This window comes from Drosophila yakuba, chromosome 3R (assembly GCF_016746365.2).
Source record: "Drosophila yakuba strain Tai18E2 chromosome 3R, Prin_Dyak_Tai18E2_2.1, whole genome shotgun sequence".
In the NCBI taxonomy this organism is placed as follows: Eukaryota; Metazoa; Arthropoda; class Insecta; order Diptera; family Drosophilidae; genus Drosophila; species Drosophila yakuba.
In genome coordinates, this window is record NC_052530.2 from 9,811,111 (window position 1) to 9,833,671 (window position 22,561).

At 45.4% G+C, this 22,561-nt stretch overlaps 1 protein-coding gene across 2 annotated transcripts in view; it reads right to left on the minus strand.

Moving 5' to 3' along the window:
• LOC6536171 (GATA-binding factor C) overlaps positions 1–22,561 on the minus strand; it is a 36,213-nt gene that overhangs the window by 7,383 nt on the left and 6,269 nt on the right. Inside the window, exons 3-6 of one of the 2 annotated variants that reach the window (XM_002096726.3) lie at positions 14,855–15,141; positions 13,713–14,523; positions 7,783–7,928; positions 25–168 (exon numbers count right to left, since the gene is read on the minus strand). In XM_002096726.3, coding sequence (XP_002096762.3) covers positions 25–168; positions 7,783–7,928; positions 13,713–14,523; positions 14,855–15,141 — 1,388 coding nt within the window. The remainder of the gene's footprint in view (positions 1–24; positions 169–7,782; positions 7,929–13,712; positions 14,524–14,854; positions 15,142–22,561) is intronic. The other variant, XM_039375673.2, reaches the window with a different exon arrangement.

The following is a 22,561-nucleotide window of genomic DNA, read 5'->3' on the forward strand; positions in this document are numbered from 1 at the left end:
ATATAGTTCTGTGCAGATACTTACATTGTGAAGCTTATAGTACAATCCGCAGGCGTTGCACACGGGTTCGCCGCTGGCATTGCGTCGCCAAAGGGTTGTGGTTGTGGTCTTGCAGTTGGCGCAGGATGTGCCCGCCCTTTTGGCCGCACTCTGCAGCGATTGCAGGGTCTGTAAATGGAGGAAAAATTATACGAAAAAGGGTTAGATAGAGGCCAAAACTATGGTTATTTTTATGTATTTTTCATATCCTTAAAAAGTATTATGCTAATGCTGCAACCACGACGGCTAATTGAACAGCGCCAAAACTAACGCACAAAAGTCAGCCACACGAACAAGAAACTGTGGTCCCTCCCCTTACGATTCTGCCTCCTTCCCAAAACAAAGTTGCTTAACACACCGGGCAACAACATTTTTTAGATGGCATACCAACAACAAAAAAAAGAAAAAATGAAAATAAAACTAAACGAAAGAGTCTTGAGCCCAAAGAGCTCTGGAACTCTGAAACTCCGGAGACGGAGACACAGAATTGTGGCTCCCTTGCGTTCGACTTGGGTTAACAGCAGCATCAATTCATTAAAATGACAATTTTTACAAAACTGCCCAAAAACAACAGCAGCAACAACAGCAACAACAAGCTGGGATCATGTCTGTGCCACGCTTAAATTTCCACGAATTGGCTACAAGAACCGAGAATCGAGCAACGAGCCCAGAGAATCAAGAATCGAGAATCGAGCACCAAGAGCCAAGAATCGAGAGCCCCAAAACCCCAGCCTCTGTTCCTGATCCCTCCCCCCATTTCTGTAGTACAGACTTTGTCTGCGTTTTGGTCTTCGTTATGGCATGGCCCCCTCTATAAGTGCACTGGAAACAATCTTATTTGAAAAGTTATACCCAATATATAAAAACTGTATATGTATATTGTTTAAGTGACAAATTGATTGAAATGATACAAAATATATCTTAAAGAACCCTGGATTTTTCGCTCTGTGCAGCCTTCCAGTTTGGCTTGTTCATGCTGCTGGTACAACACATGGCTACGAGGCCTTAAACTGGCGTTGATCATGTTTGACTTTGATTTTTAATTGTTGCCTCTGCCACAAGGGAATCGCCTTTGCCTTCGTCGCCGCAGAGTTTGAATTCGACTTCGATCTGCAGCTTGATCTCGATTTCGATCAGTTTGGTTTTGGTTTGGCTCTACTCTGCTCTGTGTGTCTCACCTGTTCCCGATTTGGCGATTAACATAAATCAGAGGTCATATGGCAAGGGAGCTGTGCTGAACTGGTGCTGGTGTCTGCATTTTTTTTGGTGGCACTGTCTTGTGTTAACGAGCTTGTAACAATTTCTGCAGACAGCGCACGCGGACCGAAATGCCCGGCCCGAAATGCGAAAAGTGAGAGATTCAAAATTAATTTCAACGCCTACGAGGGGTGCGATGGGTGAGGATAAACTTGTGGTAATTATGCTGCAGTCTCTCTCGCAGACGCGACGACAACTTGGCCGAAATGCTTAAGCGTATATAAATTAAGTTGTTAACATGACAATGCAACAAAACAGTTCGAGGAGCAGCAAAAACAGGATCACAGTTTCGCATTCCATTCCCCCATTCGGTGGGTGTGCGTTTAAGACTCCACCAACTTCTGTTGGCCAACAGTGTCACATTGATTCTGTGCCCTGACGTAACACAACATAAGGTACAGTAAGTACTGCAATCACGGACCCAACAATCGACAATCGGCAAATCGCATAAATCAATGTCACATCGCCTGCATGCAAAGTGCGAGCGAGAGGGGCGTAATTGACTTCTCGGGGGCGGGGGTTTTGATGGGAAAATTGACAAACTGTCAGACATTGACAGGCGTTTGGGGTTTAATTGAAATGCAAAAAGCGCAAGCGCCAAAACAACAACAACAACAATAACAACAACAGCGACAGCAAACATCCAAAACAAGATGGCGCTTGCGATTAATAAACAAAAGCAAAAGCAAGAGACATACAAGGAATGTTTCATGTGCCGCAACATAAAAGATAATAAAATACTACCCCAGGAAAATGAAATTATCCAAGTATGAATTTGGCAATATAAAATGAAATCTCCATTATGAATATGAAATATTATCCGTTTTCTAGCTTGAAACAAACCTAGTTTTAACAAATGTAAATATATACTTATATATAGTATAAAAAACACTTCATATTATAATTTAAAAATATCTCTGAAGTGAAATTAAATTGCTACAATTGTGACCTCCGCTGTTTTTCCGTTGGCATTGTGGTTTTCAGTGTTGTGGCCATAAATTGTGATTTATCAATGCATGACAAAATGCGTTTGCATTGTTATACTCCCCGGCAGTCGCTGTCTCTTTCTTAGCTTTAATGTCGCTCTCTTTCGCTCTGCTGGCGGCCGCACATTTGACACCTTTTGCTGCGCTTTGTGTGATTTATATATTTTCAAAATAAAGCTCACAAAATGGACGACTCGTCTTCTTATCGCCGAGATTTTTCTTTGCTTTTGTGATGTTATGCAAATTTCGTTTTCATTTCACACACACACAGACACACAAAAAAAAAACCCACACAAACACAGGCATTTAAATATTTAATTGTAAGTGAAACACAGAGCTAAAGATGCCAGGGAATTTTGAGGCGGGGGGAAAACGGGTGGCTAAGGCTAAGTAAATATTTACCGAGTAAATAGATTCTCCCCCTCTACACTGCTATTTATTGCGCAGCTTTTGTGCGCTCTCTTTTTGAGTCGCCGTTCAGTGGCAATGCCCTTTGCCATCTGAGATACGAGCCGGGACACAGTCAAGATGCTGGCGAAAAAGTGGGGAAACATGGGGGCTTTGGGGTGTTGTGGTGTTGGGAAGGACGAGTTTCTGCCCAGTGGATGTTATATCCGTATCTCAGTGTAACATCTTTCACTTGGGGCATCTCTGTGCAGCTCGCTTTTCAGTATCTTCTCCTGGCCCAGCACTTGGCTGTATCTGTATCTGTATCTGTGTTATCTAACAAAACATTCATTAAATTTTTCCCAGTCGCTTTTCAGTCTACCCTTAACTTGGCTCACAGCGCATGGCCGCCCCCTCAATCTGGGGGTTGTTTTGGAGCCACCCACTCACACTTACACATACATATGTATAGTATATATCAAGGGAAGATAACTAAAGATAGCGGGGCAGAAAATTTCTATATCTGATGCTGTACATCGGGTGGCTGCAGAAAAAAATGTGGGGACAAAATGGGGTTTGTTGAGTTTGCGTCTGGCACATGGCAGTTACATTCAGAACGGTGAGCGCGTATCTCTGAATGTGAAATTTAATTTAAAAATTCAAATTTTATGCTCTCCGTATTCCTTTTCATTTACTTCTCTACGTATTTTACTATATGCGTTCCGGGCTTGAGGGGCGGCAAGTGGGCGTGACTCAGTTCGGCTTGTGGCTTTCCCTGCAGCTAATTTGACTAATTAAAACATCAGCTTAACTCATTTCCATGCTCAAGCTGCGACCTGGCACGAAACTGTTGCTAAAAATCACACCTGCCCCTGCGGAGTGGAGTTGGTTATAAAAAATCAATAAAATGTTATATGGCCAGCAAACAGAACAAGCCATTAATGTCGCTCATTAATGCTGCTCAATGAATTTTACGATCCAGACTGCGGCTTTTACTGGGGAGGTTTACAAATAAAACGGACGGACATTCGCTTTTTTGTCCCATGCAAATGCTAAAATGTCAATGGGCCTTTGTTGTGAATTTTAAGCAGCCACAGTGGCTACCAGAGTTTGACCCTAAACACGGAGAAATTGGCGGGTATTTTATGTAAGCATCGGAGGCTTTAATGTTAAATAAAATATGTTTGTTACAAAGAAGATATGACTTGATAGATGCTTAGTAAATGTCTATGAAATATGCCATCTTTTTTGTTGGTAATAACACTCAGTTTTCTTTTAGTGCAGTGACTTGCATTTAAAGCAAACTATAGTTGCAATAGACAACCCCCCGTAACCTTAGCTCCCATTGGAAGGCATGAAAATCGTCATTAATATTTGTCACTGGCCATTGAATGGGGGCAGCGCGAACCTAAATAAATTATGGAGCCGGCCAAGAGGCAAGGTGGAGCCAGTGGAGCCTCGTGGTCAGTGGCTGACCAAAATGAATGTGCGCTAGACACGCGCACCACCCCCTTGCCCCTCGCCCAGCTCCCCCCGGACCGCTCAAGCCAGCTAACTGCGTGTTCATTGTCTGTAAATAAAATGGAAAAGGGTTAGAAAATGCATAAGCAACCCTTTTCTGGTGGGGTGCTGTGTGGGGTGTGTGCTGTAACCTGTGCAAAATTATGCATTTGCATATTAAACAGTCACCATAAATTTTGTCGCTGGAAAGAGAGGGCGAGCAAAAGCGAAAGCAGCTCAAAAGCTGCTGAATTCCCGCTTAACAAGCTTACTAAAATATAAAAAAAAAAACAATGTATAATATATAAAAAGAGCTGATACAAAATGAGAGGTAAAAAGACAAGACAAAAGACTGGCTTGGCCTTAATCATCGGAGGACAACCCTTTTGGCTGGGCTGCAGCAACATTTGAGCCCTGGTTTGAGCCTCTTCCATTATTATTATTGGCACGCCCCGTTTTTGCGTTGCGTTGCGCTTCGTATCGTTAATTTTTAATTGATCTGCGCGGCTGCATTGCCTTCTTTTCGCCGATCAGGTTCGTCAGCTCGCTTTTGTGGCCCCAAGTGCATTTTAATAACATTAGGCCCCCACTTAACAAGATCTCCTAGCGCCCCAAATAAGAATAACCAAAAAAAAAACAAAATAAAAAAACGAGCAAAACAAGCTTAATGCCCGCGATTGCGTATACGCCCCGTTGGCTGCGTTCGACGATCATCATGATGAAGAGGCCAAAAGGAGTAACGTGCATTAAACTTTTTTGCCAGCTTGCCTCCTTTTTCGTGATTTTATTTTGTTCCCCTTCGATCTGCTTTAGTTTTGATTTGGCTCTCGTTCGATTATCGATCGTCTGCCCTTGTGCATTTAATTTCTGAACGTCACAGCCTACAATCGATTCGATTTTCCCACGGGGAACCCGAGATGCCACAGCTGGCCCCAAAATGTGTTAATTAGTTTTCCCCCTCTCTCGCTCTCTATGGGTCTCTTTCGTTTTCACTGTGGCTCTCTCTTTCTCAGCTTCTCAGTGGGTTGGCCACAAAATCCGTTGGCCCGCTGCGATCGTTTAAGCCTGGTTTATGGCTTTAACCGCTGGCTGTTGAGCTGTTAGCGTTGATATACGCCCGCGGATTAATAATTAATTAAGCTCTATTCTCCAAATGCATTCATAAGCGATTGTGTCAAGTGTTGATGGGTTTATTGTTGCTAACGACGATTTCCAAATGGCAATCGACAGCGCTTTTCTTGGTAACGCTCAAAGCAGCGACATGCAAATGTGACATAAGCCAATGTAATAAGCGTAGGAATAAATAATTTTTAACTTTGTTGTTACTTCGTTTTTTTTTTTGTTTTTGTTTCTTTTTTATTTTTTTTTGCCATGACGTGGCCGTCGTTTTGTTCAATTTAATGTGTGAAAATTCGCATAAATTAAGCTGGCAGCAACTGAGGCATAAATATTATGCAAAATGCAAGCGCCGAGTCTCGCCCCTTTTCGCCTCCCCTCGATGCCCCCCTGATTATATAAGTCACGATCGGCGAGATGAGCAGCTGCCTGTTGACTGCGATTGACCCCAGCTAAAGTTTAGTGTTCTTTGCGGATTTGCGGCTTTTAAACATGGATTGGCAATTAGCTATAGACACAGACTGTTTTTGAGGTGTAGTAATCGGAAATGATTGTTGGAAATTTAAGGTAGGTTATCAAAATTAATGTTCGACCGATATCTGTTGATATTTGCAAGAAAATATATATTGTTTTTCAGCCATTTCGATCTGCACTATCTGACAAATGTGACAAATGACTCTCAAGGCTGCAAATGTAAAGGCTTGGCTGCTTTTGAATGGCAGCGGAGTAAGGGCAGGGGCAGCCTGGCGGCTAAAAGCGAAAACAAAACGAAACGTTAACGCTTATAAAAGTTTTCGGGCCTTATAATTAAATGCAATTATTGCGACGCCAGCGGGCTGCTTAGCCAGAGTTCAGCAACAACAAAGGAGCAGCAGAACAACGGCGGAACAACTGGAAAAACATATGTAAGCGAACGGGGCCGGCAACTGAAAACAGAAAACTGAAAACAGAAAACTGAAAACAGAAAACTTAAAGCCGAAACTGAAACTGAAACTGAGTTGCGGGCTAAAATACATAAATTAAAAATTTGCATTGTTCTGTTTCCAAGCGCTCGGGGTTCGAACAGCTATATACAACCAAACAAAATCCAACACAACACAGAACAGCACAGAAAAAAAGAATATTGCTGGGCTCTGCGCTCGAAGAGTAACGACTTGTTGACTGTTTTCATACAATTCGGAAATTTAATTAAAGGCGGCCCCAAAGCAGACAATGAGGACCGGTTCCCCGCCCCCTTTTAGCTGCAGGTGCAGCAGCGCATCAGCATCGTATGCAAAATTTGCCAGCAAGAGCCAAGCGAAATCCATGCCAAACTCCAAGCACAACTTGACCCTCGCCTCTCGTCCGAAGATCAATACAATTGCCACCCAAAGAGTTTCGGGGCCAATTCACTGTGATTTCAATGGTCAGCCTTTGGCGAAGGCCGGCTAAACACAATTGAATTGCATTTCAAGCAGCTAAGGACATTTGAAGTTGATGGGCCGCATCCTGTGCGACCCGACCGGAGTGAAAGGAGTGAGTGGCTCGACATCATTCGGTCCATAAGTCAGCTGAGTGCCACATAAATTTTAATTTGTTGCATATTTTGTCAACGTAGAAGTCCAATGGCCAAACACACTCGTCGATCTGCGAGTGAAGCTGGTCGAAAGGCTGGGATTCAGATGGGGATCCAGCTGTGAATTTCTTGGGAATTCCCTACGTCAGCGGGGATCAGCGGGGATAATAATGGTTTATTTATGTTAATGTTATGCAATCAAAACGCATACGATTTAAATGCCAATAAAAAATCAACGCCGAGCCACGCGAAGCAGTGTTTAACAGTTTGTTTGTTTGTGGCCGTGTTGTTATGGTTGTTGCCTGCCTTTTTACGCATCTTTAATAGACCAATTTTTCGTGTGGTTGGCCTCCTCGCGTTCGTTGCTTAAGTCTTTCGTTTCGTTGCGTACTGGCGCCAATGAAATAAAACGACAAGAAAACGAAGAACCGAACCTGACCGCGACAAGGTTACAGATATTTTCATAGTTTGTTGATGATCCAGCTCGATAAAAACCGTAGCCCCTAACCCACACACAAACTCCGGCTGCTGTCTGATTATGTTTTTAGTGCGCTAAGTGATAATGATGATGCACCTCGATCGTTATCAGCCAGCATTCAAATCGAAAGCATTTTTCCCATACCCATACCCTACCCATTCCCATATCCCGCCAACCGCTCCAAAACAGCTCCAATCAGGGAAACGTAAAGAGTTTCTGGTTCCCGGAATCGTACAAGTATTATGACATTTGAGAACTTTCACGCTGCTTTTTATGGCCTTTGGCGACAGAAACGTGGCCAGAGATTGATGCTCATGTGCAGCGATTTCCCAGGAACTGCATCCCATTCCCCAATACAGTTGCTGAATTTATTAGTTAATTTGATCGAATGTGTGGATGCTTGGCACAGCGGGTCGCATATATCCGTTTATCAACCATTTTAACTATTTAACTATTTAACTTACCAGTCTTCGCTTTGGCTTAATCAGGGGTCGGTTCTGGCCGTTCATTTTGTAGTACAGGCCACAGGCGTTGCACAGATAGTGTCCCGTTCCGTCGCGTCGCCACAGTGGCGTCGATGTGGCGCCACAATTCACACACTCGCGTCCCTCTGCAAAAAGTACACAGAATATGCATTTACTTAATGGCGTTCCGCAAAGATAAAATTTGCTCTAATAATATAGATGATTTGTTACAGTCTAAATGGAGAAATACACATATTACTTTGCAGCAAACTCGGATTGTAATTAAAGTTTTAGTTGCAGGCATTAGTGATGTGTACAATGTGACCTGAAAAAATGGCTTTAATGGGGATATTATTTTTCTCCGTGTCGCATTCTTGGGCGATTGTGTTGGCGAACTTTCTTGGGGCACTGCCGTCCGCACATTTGTATGGGTTAATGTTAACCCAAAGCGCGCGACAACGACATGATGCACAGCAGCGGCAGCAGCAACAACAACAGTGGTAGTAGAAGTAGTACTGGTAGTAGTAGAGGGCAACATTTTTCAGCTGTTTCTCAGTCATTTTGATGTCTTTTGTTTTTTGTGTGTATGTTGCTTGGTTGTGCTGTATTTTTCCTTAGTTTTTTCTTGGTTTTACCCATTCCATTCCTTTTCTTTTATTTTTTTCTTTTTTTTTTGGGTTGCTGGGCAAACGCATGGAAGCGGAAATGATGGATTCGCTGGGGTCGGCTGTGTAGCCCCGTCTCTTTCGCTAGGCCTGCTTCCGTCTCTCTCCCGCATTGCCTCTGCTGACTTTACACATTTTAATTAAGCAGCGACAGCGGCTCCGTTCTAGTGACTGCAGTTCGTTGCGACTCCCTCTCCCTCTCTCTCTCTCTCTCTCTTTCTAACCGGAGCTGGCCCTCTCGTTTGCACCCCAGGGCTAACTGTAAGTCAGCCTCATTTGAATAAGTTTAGTCATAATTTGTAAGCAGAGTTGATTTGACCCGAGGGAGCGAGATGAAGTTGCAAATGTAACGCGTTATTAACGTTCCATATTACAGTTGTCTTCTTTGGGGCCAGAGTTTTCTCTTTGGAACTTTTGGAACACCCCCCACTTTAGCCCCATTCACTCATTTAATGACGCCACTAAATGGGCTTCATTATTTCGGTTTGTTTTTGCGTTTAATGCTTTGTGTCTTTGTTGTTTGTTGTGCGCTTGTTTTTAAATTGAAATTTAGTCATAAAGTCACTCCCTCGAAAAGCCCCCTCACCCCCTCCACATTAGCTATGCTAAAAAGAAAACTGAAAGATTTAACGCTACTTTTTGGTAGCTCTGGCGTAATTAATTAAGCCAACCTTTTTACATGGCCACATGAGCATAACTTTTTATTGAATATTAGCCACTGGCCAAAGGCGCGCCCAAAACCCACAAAAAAACCGAAAAAAGAAACAGAAAAGCAAAAGGTTAGGATCTCATTAAGTGCGTTTGTCAACCGGTCGCCTGCTGAAATGCCATTAGGGGAATTCCAGTTGCGTTTTGATGACAGAACCGGGCTTTAATTTCATTTTTCGGACGGTTTGCCTCACGTGATTTGGTTCACGCAGCTATTGTCACACGTGTCCTGCGGTGTCCTGTGGAGTCCTGTGGCGTCCTGTCTTCTGGCATGCCAGGCATTTTGTTTCTGAGCTTTCAAAGAAATTAAATAAAGCGCTCTGCGTGTTTTTCCCCAACTCCACGGCGACAGCATGTGGCAAAGTAATCTCTTTGGTTTGTTTTCTTTTTTGTGAACTGCTCCAGGCGCGTTAAATAAACAGTTCATTTGTTTTCATTTAATCGCAAGTTTGTGCTGCCTTGGTTTATTTTTCGTGTATTTTTGTTTGGTTTTTATGGCACTTTTTAATTGCCGCAGGGCGTGTTTTCCTTTTTTCGTTTTTTGCTTCGACGACGCAAAAGTGCCGCCAATCAGTGGAGCAACACCCACTGAATTAAAAGTGCATAAATTATGGCAGGGCGAAGAAAAGTTCTGGTGTTTGTCTCTCGAACAGCGAGAAATTGCGAATTTCTGTGCGTTTCCTATGCTCGTTTTTTGTATCATTCTCTTAGCCATAAATTTTCACCTGCCCCAGTCATGCATATTAATGGCAACATCTGTCTTCGGTTTGCGCCTCGAACAGAAGCAGTTGAAAATTGAAAACTTTATGCATTTATTAGTTTGTCATAAAGCAGAACAACGGAAGGTTAGCATTTAGCATAAAAGGCGAAACTCCCCCGTGCAAGTTGCATATTAAGCCATAAAGTGTGGCTAACCATTGTTGCTGGTTTTCTATGGGGTTTTTCAGCTTCCCGGAAAGTTGCGGGGCTCCTCGGCCAATCGGAATAACCACTCGGCAGTTAATAAATCAAACGTGTTAATGATGTTTTTACCCTATGTGCCCACTTTTGACAACACAAAAAGGCAGCAGCAGCAGCACCAGCAGCAGGAGCAGCCAAGTTGGCCGAAATTGAAAGGAATAAAGTCCCAATACGAAGTTGGCTGCTGCGCACGCGCACTGGGAATTCTTGGTTTTAACTACATTTTGATTCGATTCCTATTTACGAGTATAGCGATCCTGGGACCTCAACTTTGCCGTGTGTGTTTGACTGTGTTTTATGGCCAACAGGCATTTGTTTTAGATTTTCCCTCGGCTTTGTTTTGGTTTCAATTTGCCTCCACTCTTGTGGCTTGTCCCTCCTCTGTTTTATTTTCCTTGTATATATACTCGTATTTTATTCATTTTCATTTTCCGGCGAGACACGTAGCAGGTTGGGCTATGATTTAGTAGCCTGCTTATAACTGTTTTCCACCTATACTCGTACCTACCCCCCACCACTTACATCATCTTCTGTGGTCCATGGGCCCAGTCATCTGGCTGTAATTTCCTGGAAATTTGTGCACACTTTGGTATTTCTTCGTCTGCATTTGTTTTTTACGGTGTGACATTGTCTGGGTCTCACAAATAAGAGGAAAAAAAGTGACTCGAACCCAATTCCAATCCCAATCTCGAACCCAAACCCAAACCCAAACTGAAACTGAAACCGAAACTGAACCTGTTTTTAGGGCCTGATTTGGCAGCCTTCTTCTCTTGGCCATCGTCGTCTGGGGTTTAAAGGTCCAACTAACTGTTGCTGCTTGATTTGACATTTGGCGTCAGTGGGCCATAATTGTCTAGAATTTATGTGTTGTACCTTTTTCTCGTTAATTTGTTGGACTTTTCATGCATGTGGGCAGCACAGTGAGAGAGGGGGAGATCCTGAGAATCTCCGTTTTAATTAGTTGTTTGGATTAATATACAGATTTATGGGCTGGTTAGGATAGTTAAGATAGAGACAATTACTGGTGAGCAAGACAAAAGACACATGGATGTGTGAGTAAATAGTAGTTGTTGCTGCTGTTGTTGTTTATTTTGAAAATTTCCAATAAAAATTCCAAAATGAAAATGCATAAAATACTCGAAAGGAACAACGAACGAATGAAATTAATTAAATTGAACAAAAGTGGCAGGACAAAAATGAAAAGTATGCGCCTAGTATGAATAATTGGCACGCTGCCAGAATCGAAAAAGGGGTTATAAATTGCTAGGGGGTTTGGGGGGGGGGGGGGGGGTGGTGGTTAGGGGCATATAGGGTTTGCAGGGGATTGGGGGTGCATGCCGCAAATAAATGGCAAGCGCCTCATTTTGAGGCCACAGCTGTCAAAGCGCGGACAAAGGAACAATGCTCGCCGTTCGGGGCTTAAAGCCTCCTGATTGAGTGAAGTGAGGTATGCAAGAGGATCGGAGGACTTGCGGATCGGGGGATTCCATATCCCATAACCCACAATCGAAAGATGAAGGTCCCAGGTTGCGAGTTGCGAGTTGCGAGCTGCGAGTGTCCAGTGTCCGTACCCATATCAATTACTTAAAGCTCATTCACAACATTTTTTATTTTCACCTGACAAAAGCCGAAATGGCATCCAATCAATTCGCTGGCCGGCCAAGTTGCAGTGGCAACGAGCCACAAAAGCCACAACACATGTTCTTGCGCCCGAAAAACTTATCGCCAGCGATGCGATAAACGATAAATAAATACAGGCAACAAGATGCTGCTGCCGGGACTAACGAAGGCATACAATGTTTTTTCTCATTTTTTTGTTGTCTTCTGCCTCTCTTGGTTAGTTAAGGCCAGGCTTAAAAGAAAATACAGAAGAAAAAAAAGGAAACTGTCGCCGAGCCAAGAGAATGAAATAAAATAAAATCTGCAAGCGTTTTGTCAGGCGTCGTCTTCTGCCTGTTCAGGTATTTCTGTTTTTTTAGCTTTTTGTATTTTTGTATTTTTGTACCTTTGGCTTCCTCATTTGCGGCTGTTATACAGTCATGATTATATGGCCCATATGGATATGGCTACGGATCTATTTGCATTCGGTGGGTGCAGCTGGAAAGCAAGGTGTGCTCTTTGTGCTGTAACAAGCGAACAATTGCAGTGGTGGTGCGAAAAGTGTGCGGCAAGTGCCTAACAATTTGCCCTTAACAGAGGTTAGACGTTAGGCGTCAACAGTTCGTGTTGCTCTGCTGTGCTTTAGATGTTGCAATGCTGCCATGTTGCAGTGTTGCAGTGCTGCACTTGTGGCAAAGGCTGCCGTTGCCACTTGGCTGGTTTCATAATTCTTCGCCTACTGCATCAACAGATAATTGTCCTTTGCTGCTGCACGCATATTAACATGCTTTCTCCATATCAAAGTTAATTTTCAGTCCAAAAGCGGCCGTCTCTCACATACTTATGCCTAAACAGAAGTTGGCAACTGAGTTGTTGCTGCGGCTTATACCGCTGGTATGGCTAATATCGCTGGTATGGCTAATATCGCTGCTGTGACTAATGTTGCCGTTGTATGTGCCTTTGCCAGCTGGTTTTCCTTAGCTGCCTGTTTTGCTGCTTGTTTTTGGGGGTTGGCTGTGGCAGCAGCGGTCCGACCCTCACGCACGGCCCAAGTGGCAGCTATAAAGATGTCGTTGTTGTTGCTGCTGCTGCTGCTGCTGCTGTCGGGCCATGCAAAAACGCAACTCTAAAGCAGGTGCAGCAGCCTGCAACTTCCGCAGCGAATGCGAATGAATGTGTGTGCTTGTTTGTGTGGTGGGTCTTTTCAAACAGCAGCAGCAGAGGCAACTAAGGCAGCAGCAACATCAAGTAATTAACAACCACAACAACAGCAGCAGCAGCAACATCATGAGCCAGTGGAGCCGAGCAAAGCGTTGACAATAGCATTGAAGTTGCTGCCGCAGTTGCAGCTATTGTTGTTGCCGTTGTTGTCATTGTAATGTGCTGATTTCATGGCAAGCGAATACACCGCGTATACGCAACGGCAACGGCAGCGGAGAAGGAGGTGGAGGAGGAGGAAGGGCCCTTGCCCTGGGATCTTTCTGCATATTTTTACGCGACCAGCGAAGGCAGGAAACATGCTCAAGTGGCGGGAATGTGGCCAGCATGCTGCTCCCGAGCACATGTCAAGTGGGGAATGGGTTTTTAGAGCAGGAGTTAAGTGGTGAAGAGTTCGGACGCGGATTCACATTCGGTCTTCCCACGTCAGCGTGTGAAAGAGCAATGGCAATCAAAGTAAGCGGGGGTGGTGGTGGTGGAATGGAGGGGTTATTCAAAAATGATAACTAAAACTAAAGTGAAAACTAAACAATAAGTGGTTCACTTTGAGACTGCATACAAAGCGCGTTATCCAATGCTTAATCAATGCATTTTGTTTCACAAACTGAATAGATTGTAATGTTAATGAAAATAATGCACGTTTGTAGGCAGTCTCAGTGCACACACAACACCGACGTTATAATAGTAATAATTGAATGATTAAACAATCGATGGCGAGTAACAATGATTATTCACCCACACCAAGATCGCATAATGTCTATAAGCTTTTGTCTTGCTTACCAGCACTGGTCCGCGGCTTGGTCCGCACGGGCTTGACGTCCAGGCAATTGCTGCCCGCATTGCTGCCGGCGCCACTGTGCCCGCTCAGCGATCCCGCTCCGGCGCTGTTGCCGCTCATGCTGCCCATGCCGGCGGTGCCGCCCACCGAGCCACCCAGCCCATGCAATCCGGACGAGCTGCCACCGTGGTGGTGGCCACTGTGGTGGTGATGGTGATGGTGGTGCGCCTGCGCCGCAGCCATACTGTGACGCACTGCAGCCGCCGCTACCGAGGAACTTTGGAACATATTCGCCGCCGCCACAGCGGCCGCTTGATGATGCGCCGCCGCATGGTGATAGCTGGCATAGCTGCTGGTATCGTAGCCACCGCTGCCGCTGCCACCGCCCCCGCTGCCGCCACCACCCCCGCTGCTGTACGCCTGCGCCGTGCCGTCGAACAATCCGTTCGAGGATGTGGCTGCGGAGGCGGCTACGGCGGCGGACAGGGATGCTGCTGCGGCGGAGGACGAGGCGGATGTGTTGCTGCTGGCGGTGGTGTTGCTGTTACTCTGCTGCTGCTGTTGCTGCTGCTGCTGCTGTTGCTGCTGTTGTTGCTGCTGCTGGTGCTGACTGCTGCTAGAGTTGGAGCTGGAATTAGTGGTGCTGGCTGTACCTTCGCGCTGCTTGGGCGTCGACGTGTGGGTGGTGCCGCTGCCGGAGGATCCGCTCGCACTGCCGTTCTGGATCGACGGCTTGATGTCCAGCGCGCAGCTGGCGTCCGTTAGTGAGGTAGAGCCCGTGGCCTGCTGGTGCATAAACGCGTTCATCACGGCCTGTAAGAAGATTGTTGAAAAAAGTTGAATAACCATGAGGCTTCATTAAACCTAAATGCTCGTTAAACTCAAATCTTAAAGGCACTTTCAGCAAAGTATTTTATGCCTCTGTTGAATGTTCAACAATAATTGACGACCAATATATATTCAAATGATGATATCATAATGACGATTAAAGAAATGAATATTGCAATATTTAAGACGTTAAGTTGATCAATATAATTCGTTAATATCTGCTGTATTCCCATTAAGAAGCTTTCGGTAATCGAAATAATCGCCGATCGCTCGATGGAGCCGCTAGGCATATCGATAAAACGTCGGTGCCACTCACCTGGTACTCGGATGGACCGGTTTGCACGGAGTCGGGCGTGGAGTCCTTTGGCGGCGTCGGCGGGAAGGGGAACGAGTGCTGGCCGGCGGCCGTCGTCTGGTGGCTCTGGCCCATCTGGCCCAGCTTGTGCTCCACCTGCGGCTCCTGCGGGCAGGCGAACTGGCCCATGCTCCAGGCGCTGGCGGGGGCGAAGGACTTGTGCTCGCTGGTCAGCCAGGGACTCAGCGGGGTGTGGAAGTGCGGCCGGCACACTTGGGGCGAGGCATGGGTGGAGGGCATGCGGGATGCTGAAAGGAAATCACAAGAAAAAAAACGGTGATAAGGGGTTAAGAATTTAATAAACTCTTGCTGTGCGTCGCATCAAGTTAAATGCTGCATTAAATCAATTATGGCCCAAATTTATAACGAAGATTAACCGACTAAGCCGCGTCCAGAAGCGATCAAAATTCATAATAAATGACGTTGTTTTTGAGGTGCTTTTCTTTTTCTTTTTATTTTCTTCTCCTTTTTTTTTATTCATCCTCTGTGGCTGCCGCGCAAATTTGCGGAAAAGCTGCGTTATAATTTATGAAACACCAGCCAGCTTGCCAGCGAAAAGAGAGAAGGAGCCGCCTCAGAACCTCTGACCACCATACTGCAAACACTCGGCCAAGGAACCACCATTCATTGCTCGCGGCCTTCGGGCCAACTTTGCATATGGCCAAGACCAAAGAGCTGGCCAAAATGTTTGGGGTAAAGGGTGCAGCGGGGCTGCGATTGCAACTGAGACTGGGACTTCTGCATTGTCATAAATTGTTTAATTTGTATCATAAACAATCGCGTTAAACTTTTGTCCCAGAGCTAAAAAGATCGATCAACGGCTCGGGCCGGCTCACCTCGGCTTTTGGCCGGGCTAAAAGTGTAGCCTAAATGTCTGGCAGTGTATAATTTAGCAGACACCAAGTGAGATTTATGTGCGCCAATGCTGCCGGTTACTCCATCGATCCGATCCGATCCTATCCTATCCTATCCCAGTCGTCCGATCGACGGATCCGACAGATCCCCATATCCTCGCAGCGGGTGTTTTTTGTAGTTTCCATGAGGGGGGAGGGGTGGTGGTGGGCAGGGGTACTACCCAAAGGGGGCAGGCACGTTGCAATTGTTTGGGGCGCACTTATTCTTATTATTATCATTAATATTGGCTGCAGCTCCCCAAAGAGTCGCAAGTCCCAGTGGCCCTCGGGGCTTGTTTGTATGTGGAATTATTTTTGATTATGCAGCAGCAGCAGCGGCAGCAACATCTACGGCAGCAACATCAGCGTTGCAGGCTGGTTGGCCAACAGTAGGTCAGTTCATTGCACGCCGAGATGGATTAGGCCAAATCAAGACGAGAGTCGAGAGGTAACTTTAAATAGCAAGGGGTTGGAGGAATGGGGAATGCTCTAACATCAAAAAATCATAACTAAGTGATTTGATCATGCCATTTTCTGAATTATAATCAAGCATTAAGATCAGCATAATTAGTAGCTTTTTCTGAAATTATGCCAGAAAATGGTAACTGCCACCTCAAGAAAGGGTATTCAGTGATCGGTAGAAGGCAAGCATACATGAACCCGATCGATGGTTCGTTGTATCGCTGCTTTGGTCGGATCGCTGTCTGCGATAATATCCATTTGATTATCCTAATAACAGTGCTTTAGTGGCGATATTATATGTACGTGTGCCTGATTATAGAAATTAGCTGCTGCAGCAGCATCAGAAGCAGACGCATCACCACCGGAACGACTGCAGCATGTTTGGCATCTTGGCATCTTGGCATCTTGGACAGACTTTTCCCAGTGCAATGCCTCAATCAAATGTGGTTATTGCTTTTCCCGATCTGCGCTGCCGAGTTCACACTTTTGCGCCAACGACACAAAGATGCCCAAGATCGCCCATATATGAAGTCGTCATCGGATCGATTTGGTTCGGTTTGGTGCGGTTCGTATCGATTGTATGTAATTTGGCAAGATCGAGGGAAATAATACCATTGGTCATGCTAAATTATATAGTCGAAGGAGGATGGTTGCATCTTTCAGCCCGTTGCCAAATCAATGTCCGATGCGTTCTTTAATTGGCATGGCGAAACTTTCAATTTGCCAGCCGATGGTGTTGGCGATATCAGCGGGCTGTTAATGTTAATCCAAGCTATATGGCAACTTATATTGTATTCTCGTATATATGACTCACAGATTACTCGTTTCTTACTCCTGTTTTTTTTTTCGGTTTACTGTGGCTGTTGGTCGTATAAAACAATTCGCTAATAAATCAAGCTGAGTACACAGCAATTAAAGTTGCAAACTCGAAACAAAAAGAACGACATTTTTGTGCTGCCAATGTTGTATTGTTGTTGCTCTGGCGGTATGCAAAGCTCGTGCTGGTGGAAAACGCTGCCCTTGGTCGTCTCCAGGCCAAAATAACAAAAAAAAAAAAATACAAAAAACAGGCTGACACGTTCTACACAGCAACAAAAACAGCAAGAGCCACAAAAGCGGTTAAAAAACCACATTTTGAAGCTTTTGGCCTGCGCTTGATTTCTTCAAACTGACAGATCAAAGCCTTAAAAGCCGCCGCTCTCTTTTGGCCCGCTCGCCTCTCTCTTGGACATTTCTGTGGCGTTTTAAAAGCGTTTGACAGCGCTCAACGCTCTCAGCGCCTGTCCATCTAAGCCAGGTTCGAAAACCGTATTCCGAAACCAAAAGCGAGCCCGAGCCCGAAATCCCCGGCTTAAAGCGCCTTTTAATTGCAATCGAAGCTGACGCTTGACGACGACGTGAATGACATAATTAATGTATCTGAATGTACAGATACAAATATACGGATATGTACCAGTATGTATGTATAGATAAATACGTAGGCTGGTTCGTGTGCACTTAGCCGGACGTGTTGGACATTTGAAGATGACAGCCAAACAGGTGAAGCCTGAAGACCAGGAGACCAGAAGAGCAAAAGACCAGAAAGCCAAAGAGAAAAGCAGCGAGATGAAATGGCTTCAATTAGTGAAATGCATCAGCTGCCGGCCAAGTTATCATTTCGGCCATCGCATCAGCATCATTTAAATTTCAATGTGAGAGGACAACAAAGCAGAGCAGGGTGGTGCTGGCAGTGGCAGGCCCATCTAGATAAGGTCCAAAAAGGATTTTCCGTTCTCTGTCTCTTTGGTAAATTAAATTCACACCAATGCCGGCAGAACAGGCAGAAATGGATTGGATGGGATTGGATTAGGGGTGCGAGATGCTGGGCGTTCTTATCAATCGATGGAAATCAAATCCGCAAATGAGTGAAACGAGACTCTTTAACCGTTTGCCGGGCAACTTGTGTGAGTTGTCAGTGGATTTAACTCGGTTACTCTTACGATTCAGCTGACGATTTGGCTGATTCAGCTGCTTCCTGCCAGCAAGGAGCAGCAACAATCAATCATGCGAGCGGCCAGGACGAGGCAATCCTGCCGCTCTTGCAGAAGGAGCGCCCTCCTTCGTGACCCCTCGATGGCACAATGTCTGCAGGCGGTGGCTTAATTTATAGCCAGAGCTACCCTCGAGAAACAAGGACTTTTCTTTTCACCTGCTCAACGGGCGATTTGATGTTGCTGTTGTAGGCGCGTGGCTCCAAAATGCGGTCAAGTGTCTCTCGGCGGCGCTGTTACACCTGCTCCAAAATTGGAAATTGTTTAAGCATGCAGCGGTGGCAGCAACAACTAAACAGCAACCAACAACCAACAACCGACAACGGGCCATAAACTATAACGGATTCCAGTTTCAGCCACCACCGCCAACCGGCAGCGAGATCGAGAGCTCGGCAGGTAGGTCAGTTTTGGCTGCTCGAAGACACCTTGATAGTTATAGATGTGCACAGGGAGAATAAATGCTAACTGCGGACAGAGTTTCTTGGAGAAAATTGATCTCAGCAAGCTACTGAAAATACCTAAGCAGAACTATATCTCGCCCAATCACCCAATAAAGGATTTTAAAGTATGAAACTAGTTTTTCTTAGTGAGTTTAAGACCAGCAAAGTTAATTCCATTCATATGGGACTTTTTTTTCAGTGCACCTCCAACAGTAGCCGAAGTTGAAGCTCAAAATTGAAGCTGAAACTTGGGTCTCTCGACTGCTTAGCATTTTGCGCGCTTGTTTGTTTTAATTATTTCTTTGCTTTCTGCAGTTGCGTGACTCCGACTGACTGACTGCGAGATTGCCCGCAGGACTGCCTGACTGCCTGAAAGACTGACAGACTGACGGACTGATGGACTGACGGAATGGCCCAGTGAGTGAGTGAGTGACTGACAGAGGCAGGCTGCATTATTAAGCGCAAACTGCACCGCCGCTGCCATCTATATTATTAACACTTTATTTGCAGCCCCCGGATCAGCGTTGCATGCCAGCTTATCATTAGTCATAAGTTGTCAATTGCATTTATGATAATGCGTTTAATAACTCAAGTAGCTGCAGCGGCAGCAGCAGCGACTTGTAAGTTATGCCGTTGCACAACGCACCGCCCTGGAAAATATATGTTTTTTATTACACATCTTTTTTTCCATTGAGGAATTCTCTGGCTTATTAATTGCTTTATAATTGACGTATTACCAGGCCAAAGCTGCTGCGATGGGACGGGAATTTCTCTCTCTCAAAAACAAAAAAAATAAGGAGTACCAAAGAGGAAAACAATGAGAGCTAACCAGTTAACCAGCTTGTTTGGGCCAACGTGTGAATTACGTGGCCTGGCCCAGCTTTTGCATACGTGCCACAATGTGGTTGCCACAAAAAAAATATATATACAACAAAATAAAGGCAGGGAAATGGGAAAACACGTTGACAACAACCAGCGCGGCAATGGGAGTTGCAAGTTGGGCTGGGTCTGAAGTGCGCCATTTTTGTGGCCATTTGCAGTTGCTGGTGGTGGGTGAGCGTCGTAAAAAAAAAAAGGTACACAAATAAAAAATATACAAAAATGCTAATAATGCGGCTGCAGCGGCACAAAAAGGCGCGTGCATTGAACTGGAATCCTGGCCACGCAATGCCAACTTTAGCTTTAGTTTTAACTTCAACTGCAACTTCAACTGCAACTTATGCAAATGTAAATGCAACGGCAGCCTGTCAGCCAGTCAGTCAAGCCGCTTGACAGTTTAGCTTTTTCGCCGACTTTCGGCTAATGAGCGAACACCATTTCCACATTGCCAGCCAAAAAGGATGCGCCTCAAGTAGTATGAATCCTGTCCAGAAATGCCTGCGTGCGCACTTATGACAGTTCGAAGCGTCAGCGAAATCATTAAAATTGACAAGTTTTTATGTGACAAAACCAAATTTGGTCACTCAAAGGCAGCGTTTGAAGTGATTGCGCGAAGTGTTTTCAGTTCCTCGCTGAGAAGTTGCTCTTGCTGTTTCGCTTCATCGTTTTTTTTTCCCAGTGACTTTTGCTGCTCCTGCTGCTGGGATCGGGATTGGACCACCGGCGGGCGCTGCCTCACATGTCATAAATAAGAACGCGTTGACATTTATCACAACAAAGGGCCAAACAGCCAGCAGGCCAGCGATTCAGTGAGCCAGCGAGCCACACAAAGACAATGGGTCAGAAAAGTGAAAAAAGCGCAACTGAAGCGGGCAAAACGTTGCATAAATTCATAAGTCTCGCAAGCTCGAGAAATTCAATTGATGCGACCTCGAGTCTGGGAGTCTTGTATCCAAGTTGCTGCTGCTGCTTGGGCTGCTGCTGCTGTTGTGTCCACTACTGCTAGCATATTCGCATATTAATAAAATATTTTATTAAACACACGCGCCGCCAACAAAAGATGATGGCGATGGCGATGGCGATGAGAGGATGCCCCAGCTAAAAATTATGCTAAACAGTTTTTGGGCCCAGGCCCCCAAAAAAGGCTGCAAACGAATCGAGAATCGTGATGTTGCTCCTTCGGATCTTGAATGCTGCACGCGCATTGCCAACAAATTTTTGGCGGCGTCTCTTGCGACACATATTTCTGTGATCCGCGCAAGGGAATCACTTTTTTTTTGTTTTGGTTACTTTATTGCTCTTATGGTTGATTTTTGCGATTCTCACAAACTGGTTTGTCGCACAAATTTCGACTGCTCCTCGAACACGGCAATAACATTGACAAATGTTAATTAGAGCGGCATCATTTGTTAGAGCCCATTACAGGTGGTCCGATATCGGAGTTCTTGGTAAGATTGTTCTATTTCGATAGGCAAAACCTTGCCTTTCTAGGAAGCAATTTGCCGTGGAGTACAATGACTCTGTGTGTCTGATTAATAAGCCCAGAATGCCAGTTCGAGTTTGATTTGCTTATCCCGGCGAGATCAGCGCTAAAGATCGGCACAGCCAAATGTCGCAAAGTCATTTGTAAACTTGACACTGCAATGGGACCACAAGCCAAACACGGCTGCACAAATGTATTAGCCACAATTTATCAGCAGCAGCACACAAATGTTGCCGCCGTCGTTGCAGCAGTTGCTCCTGCTGCTGCTCCTACTGCTGCTGTTGCATTGACAGCGGGGGCAGCAACAATGCGCTAATATTCAATATTGTAATTGCATTCACAAATCGTGCCTAGGGTGCTCGCAAAGCCCCAAACCGGCAACATGTTGCTGCCGCTGCTGTTGCATCTGCTACTCCTGTTGCTGCTGCTGCTGGTGCTGCAAAATTAATGAATGCCCCTGTCCGGGACTCTCTTTGTATGGCCAACTGACCGCTCGCTGTGTTAGACAAATCACAACAACAGCAGCAACAGCAACAGCAACAACGGCAACATGTTGCTGCCGTGCGTAAGCTTTTGTCTCGCCTTCTGATATAAATCGCAGTGAAGCTGTTTTTTGATTTAACAAATTAATAACGAGGCCCGGTCGGTAGCCGTCTTATTGATGATGCCACATCACAAGGCATACATAACCATATTCGTATTCATCGCTATATATATACATCCATATATATATACATATATATGTGTCGCGTTCCTGGAAATCGCGGCTGACAAATGACAGGCCCTGGATTCTCGGCAGCCAAGACTTCCGGCCCAGTTCGCCAGAAGCAGCGAGCGGCGAGCTTTAAAGGAGCACAACTGGCAGTCGCCATCTTGGCCAGATTGATGCAGCAGCAACACGGCAACGGCAACAGCAACGGCAACGGCAACGGCAATAGCAAAAGCAACACGGCAACATTGCAACATCAGGCGACATTGATAGTGATTGAAGGACAGCTGTTCACACTAGGCAAACTAGCCGCAGTCCGGCGAACGTCAAATTAGAATGCGAAACGTGTTGCCAATGGGAATGCTGCTGCTGCTGCTGCAGTTGCTGTTGCTGCAGCGGACAATGCACATTGTGGCGGCACCTTTGGCTCTGCGGCATGCAAAGCAGCCAAGAGCAACATCCACAGCAACATCCAGAGGAACGGCAAGAACTGTTGCTGCAGTGCAAATTAATTGAAGCATCGCAAGGCAATGTCAACGACAGCAACATCACGTGTTGCATGTGGCATTTTGGCGTAGGCTGGGCTCTGCCGTTCTCCCCCATCCTCCTTCCCCCAAGCACATTCTTATAATTATGTCATTTAATTAAGCAAAGACAGTTCGCTGTGCGACGACTAATTAAAACATCGCGCCAGCAGCAACAGTTGTTGCAGCAGCAGCAGCAGCAGCAGCGAAAGCACAGCAGCAACATGTGCGGTGGAATGAATGACCGG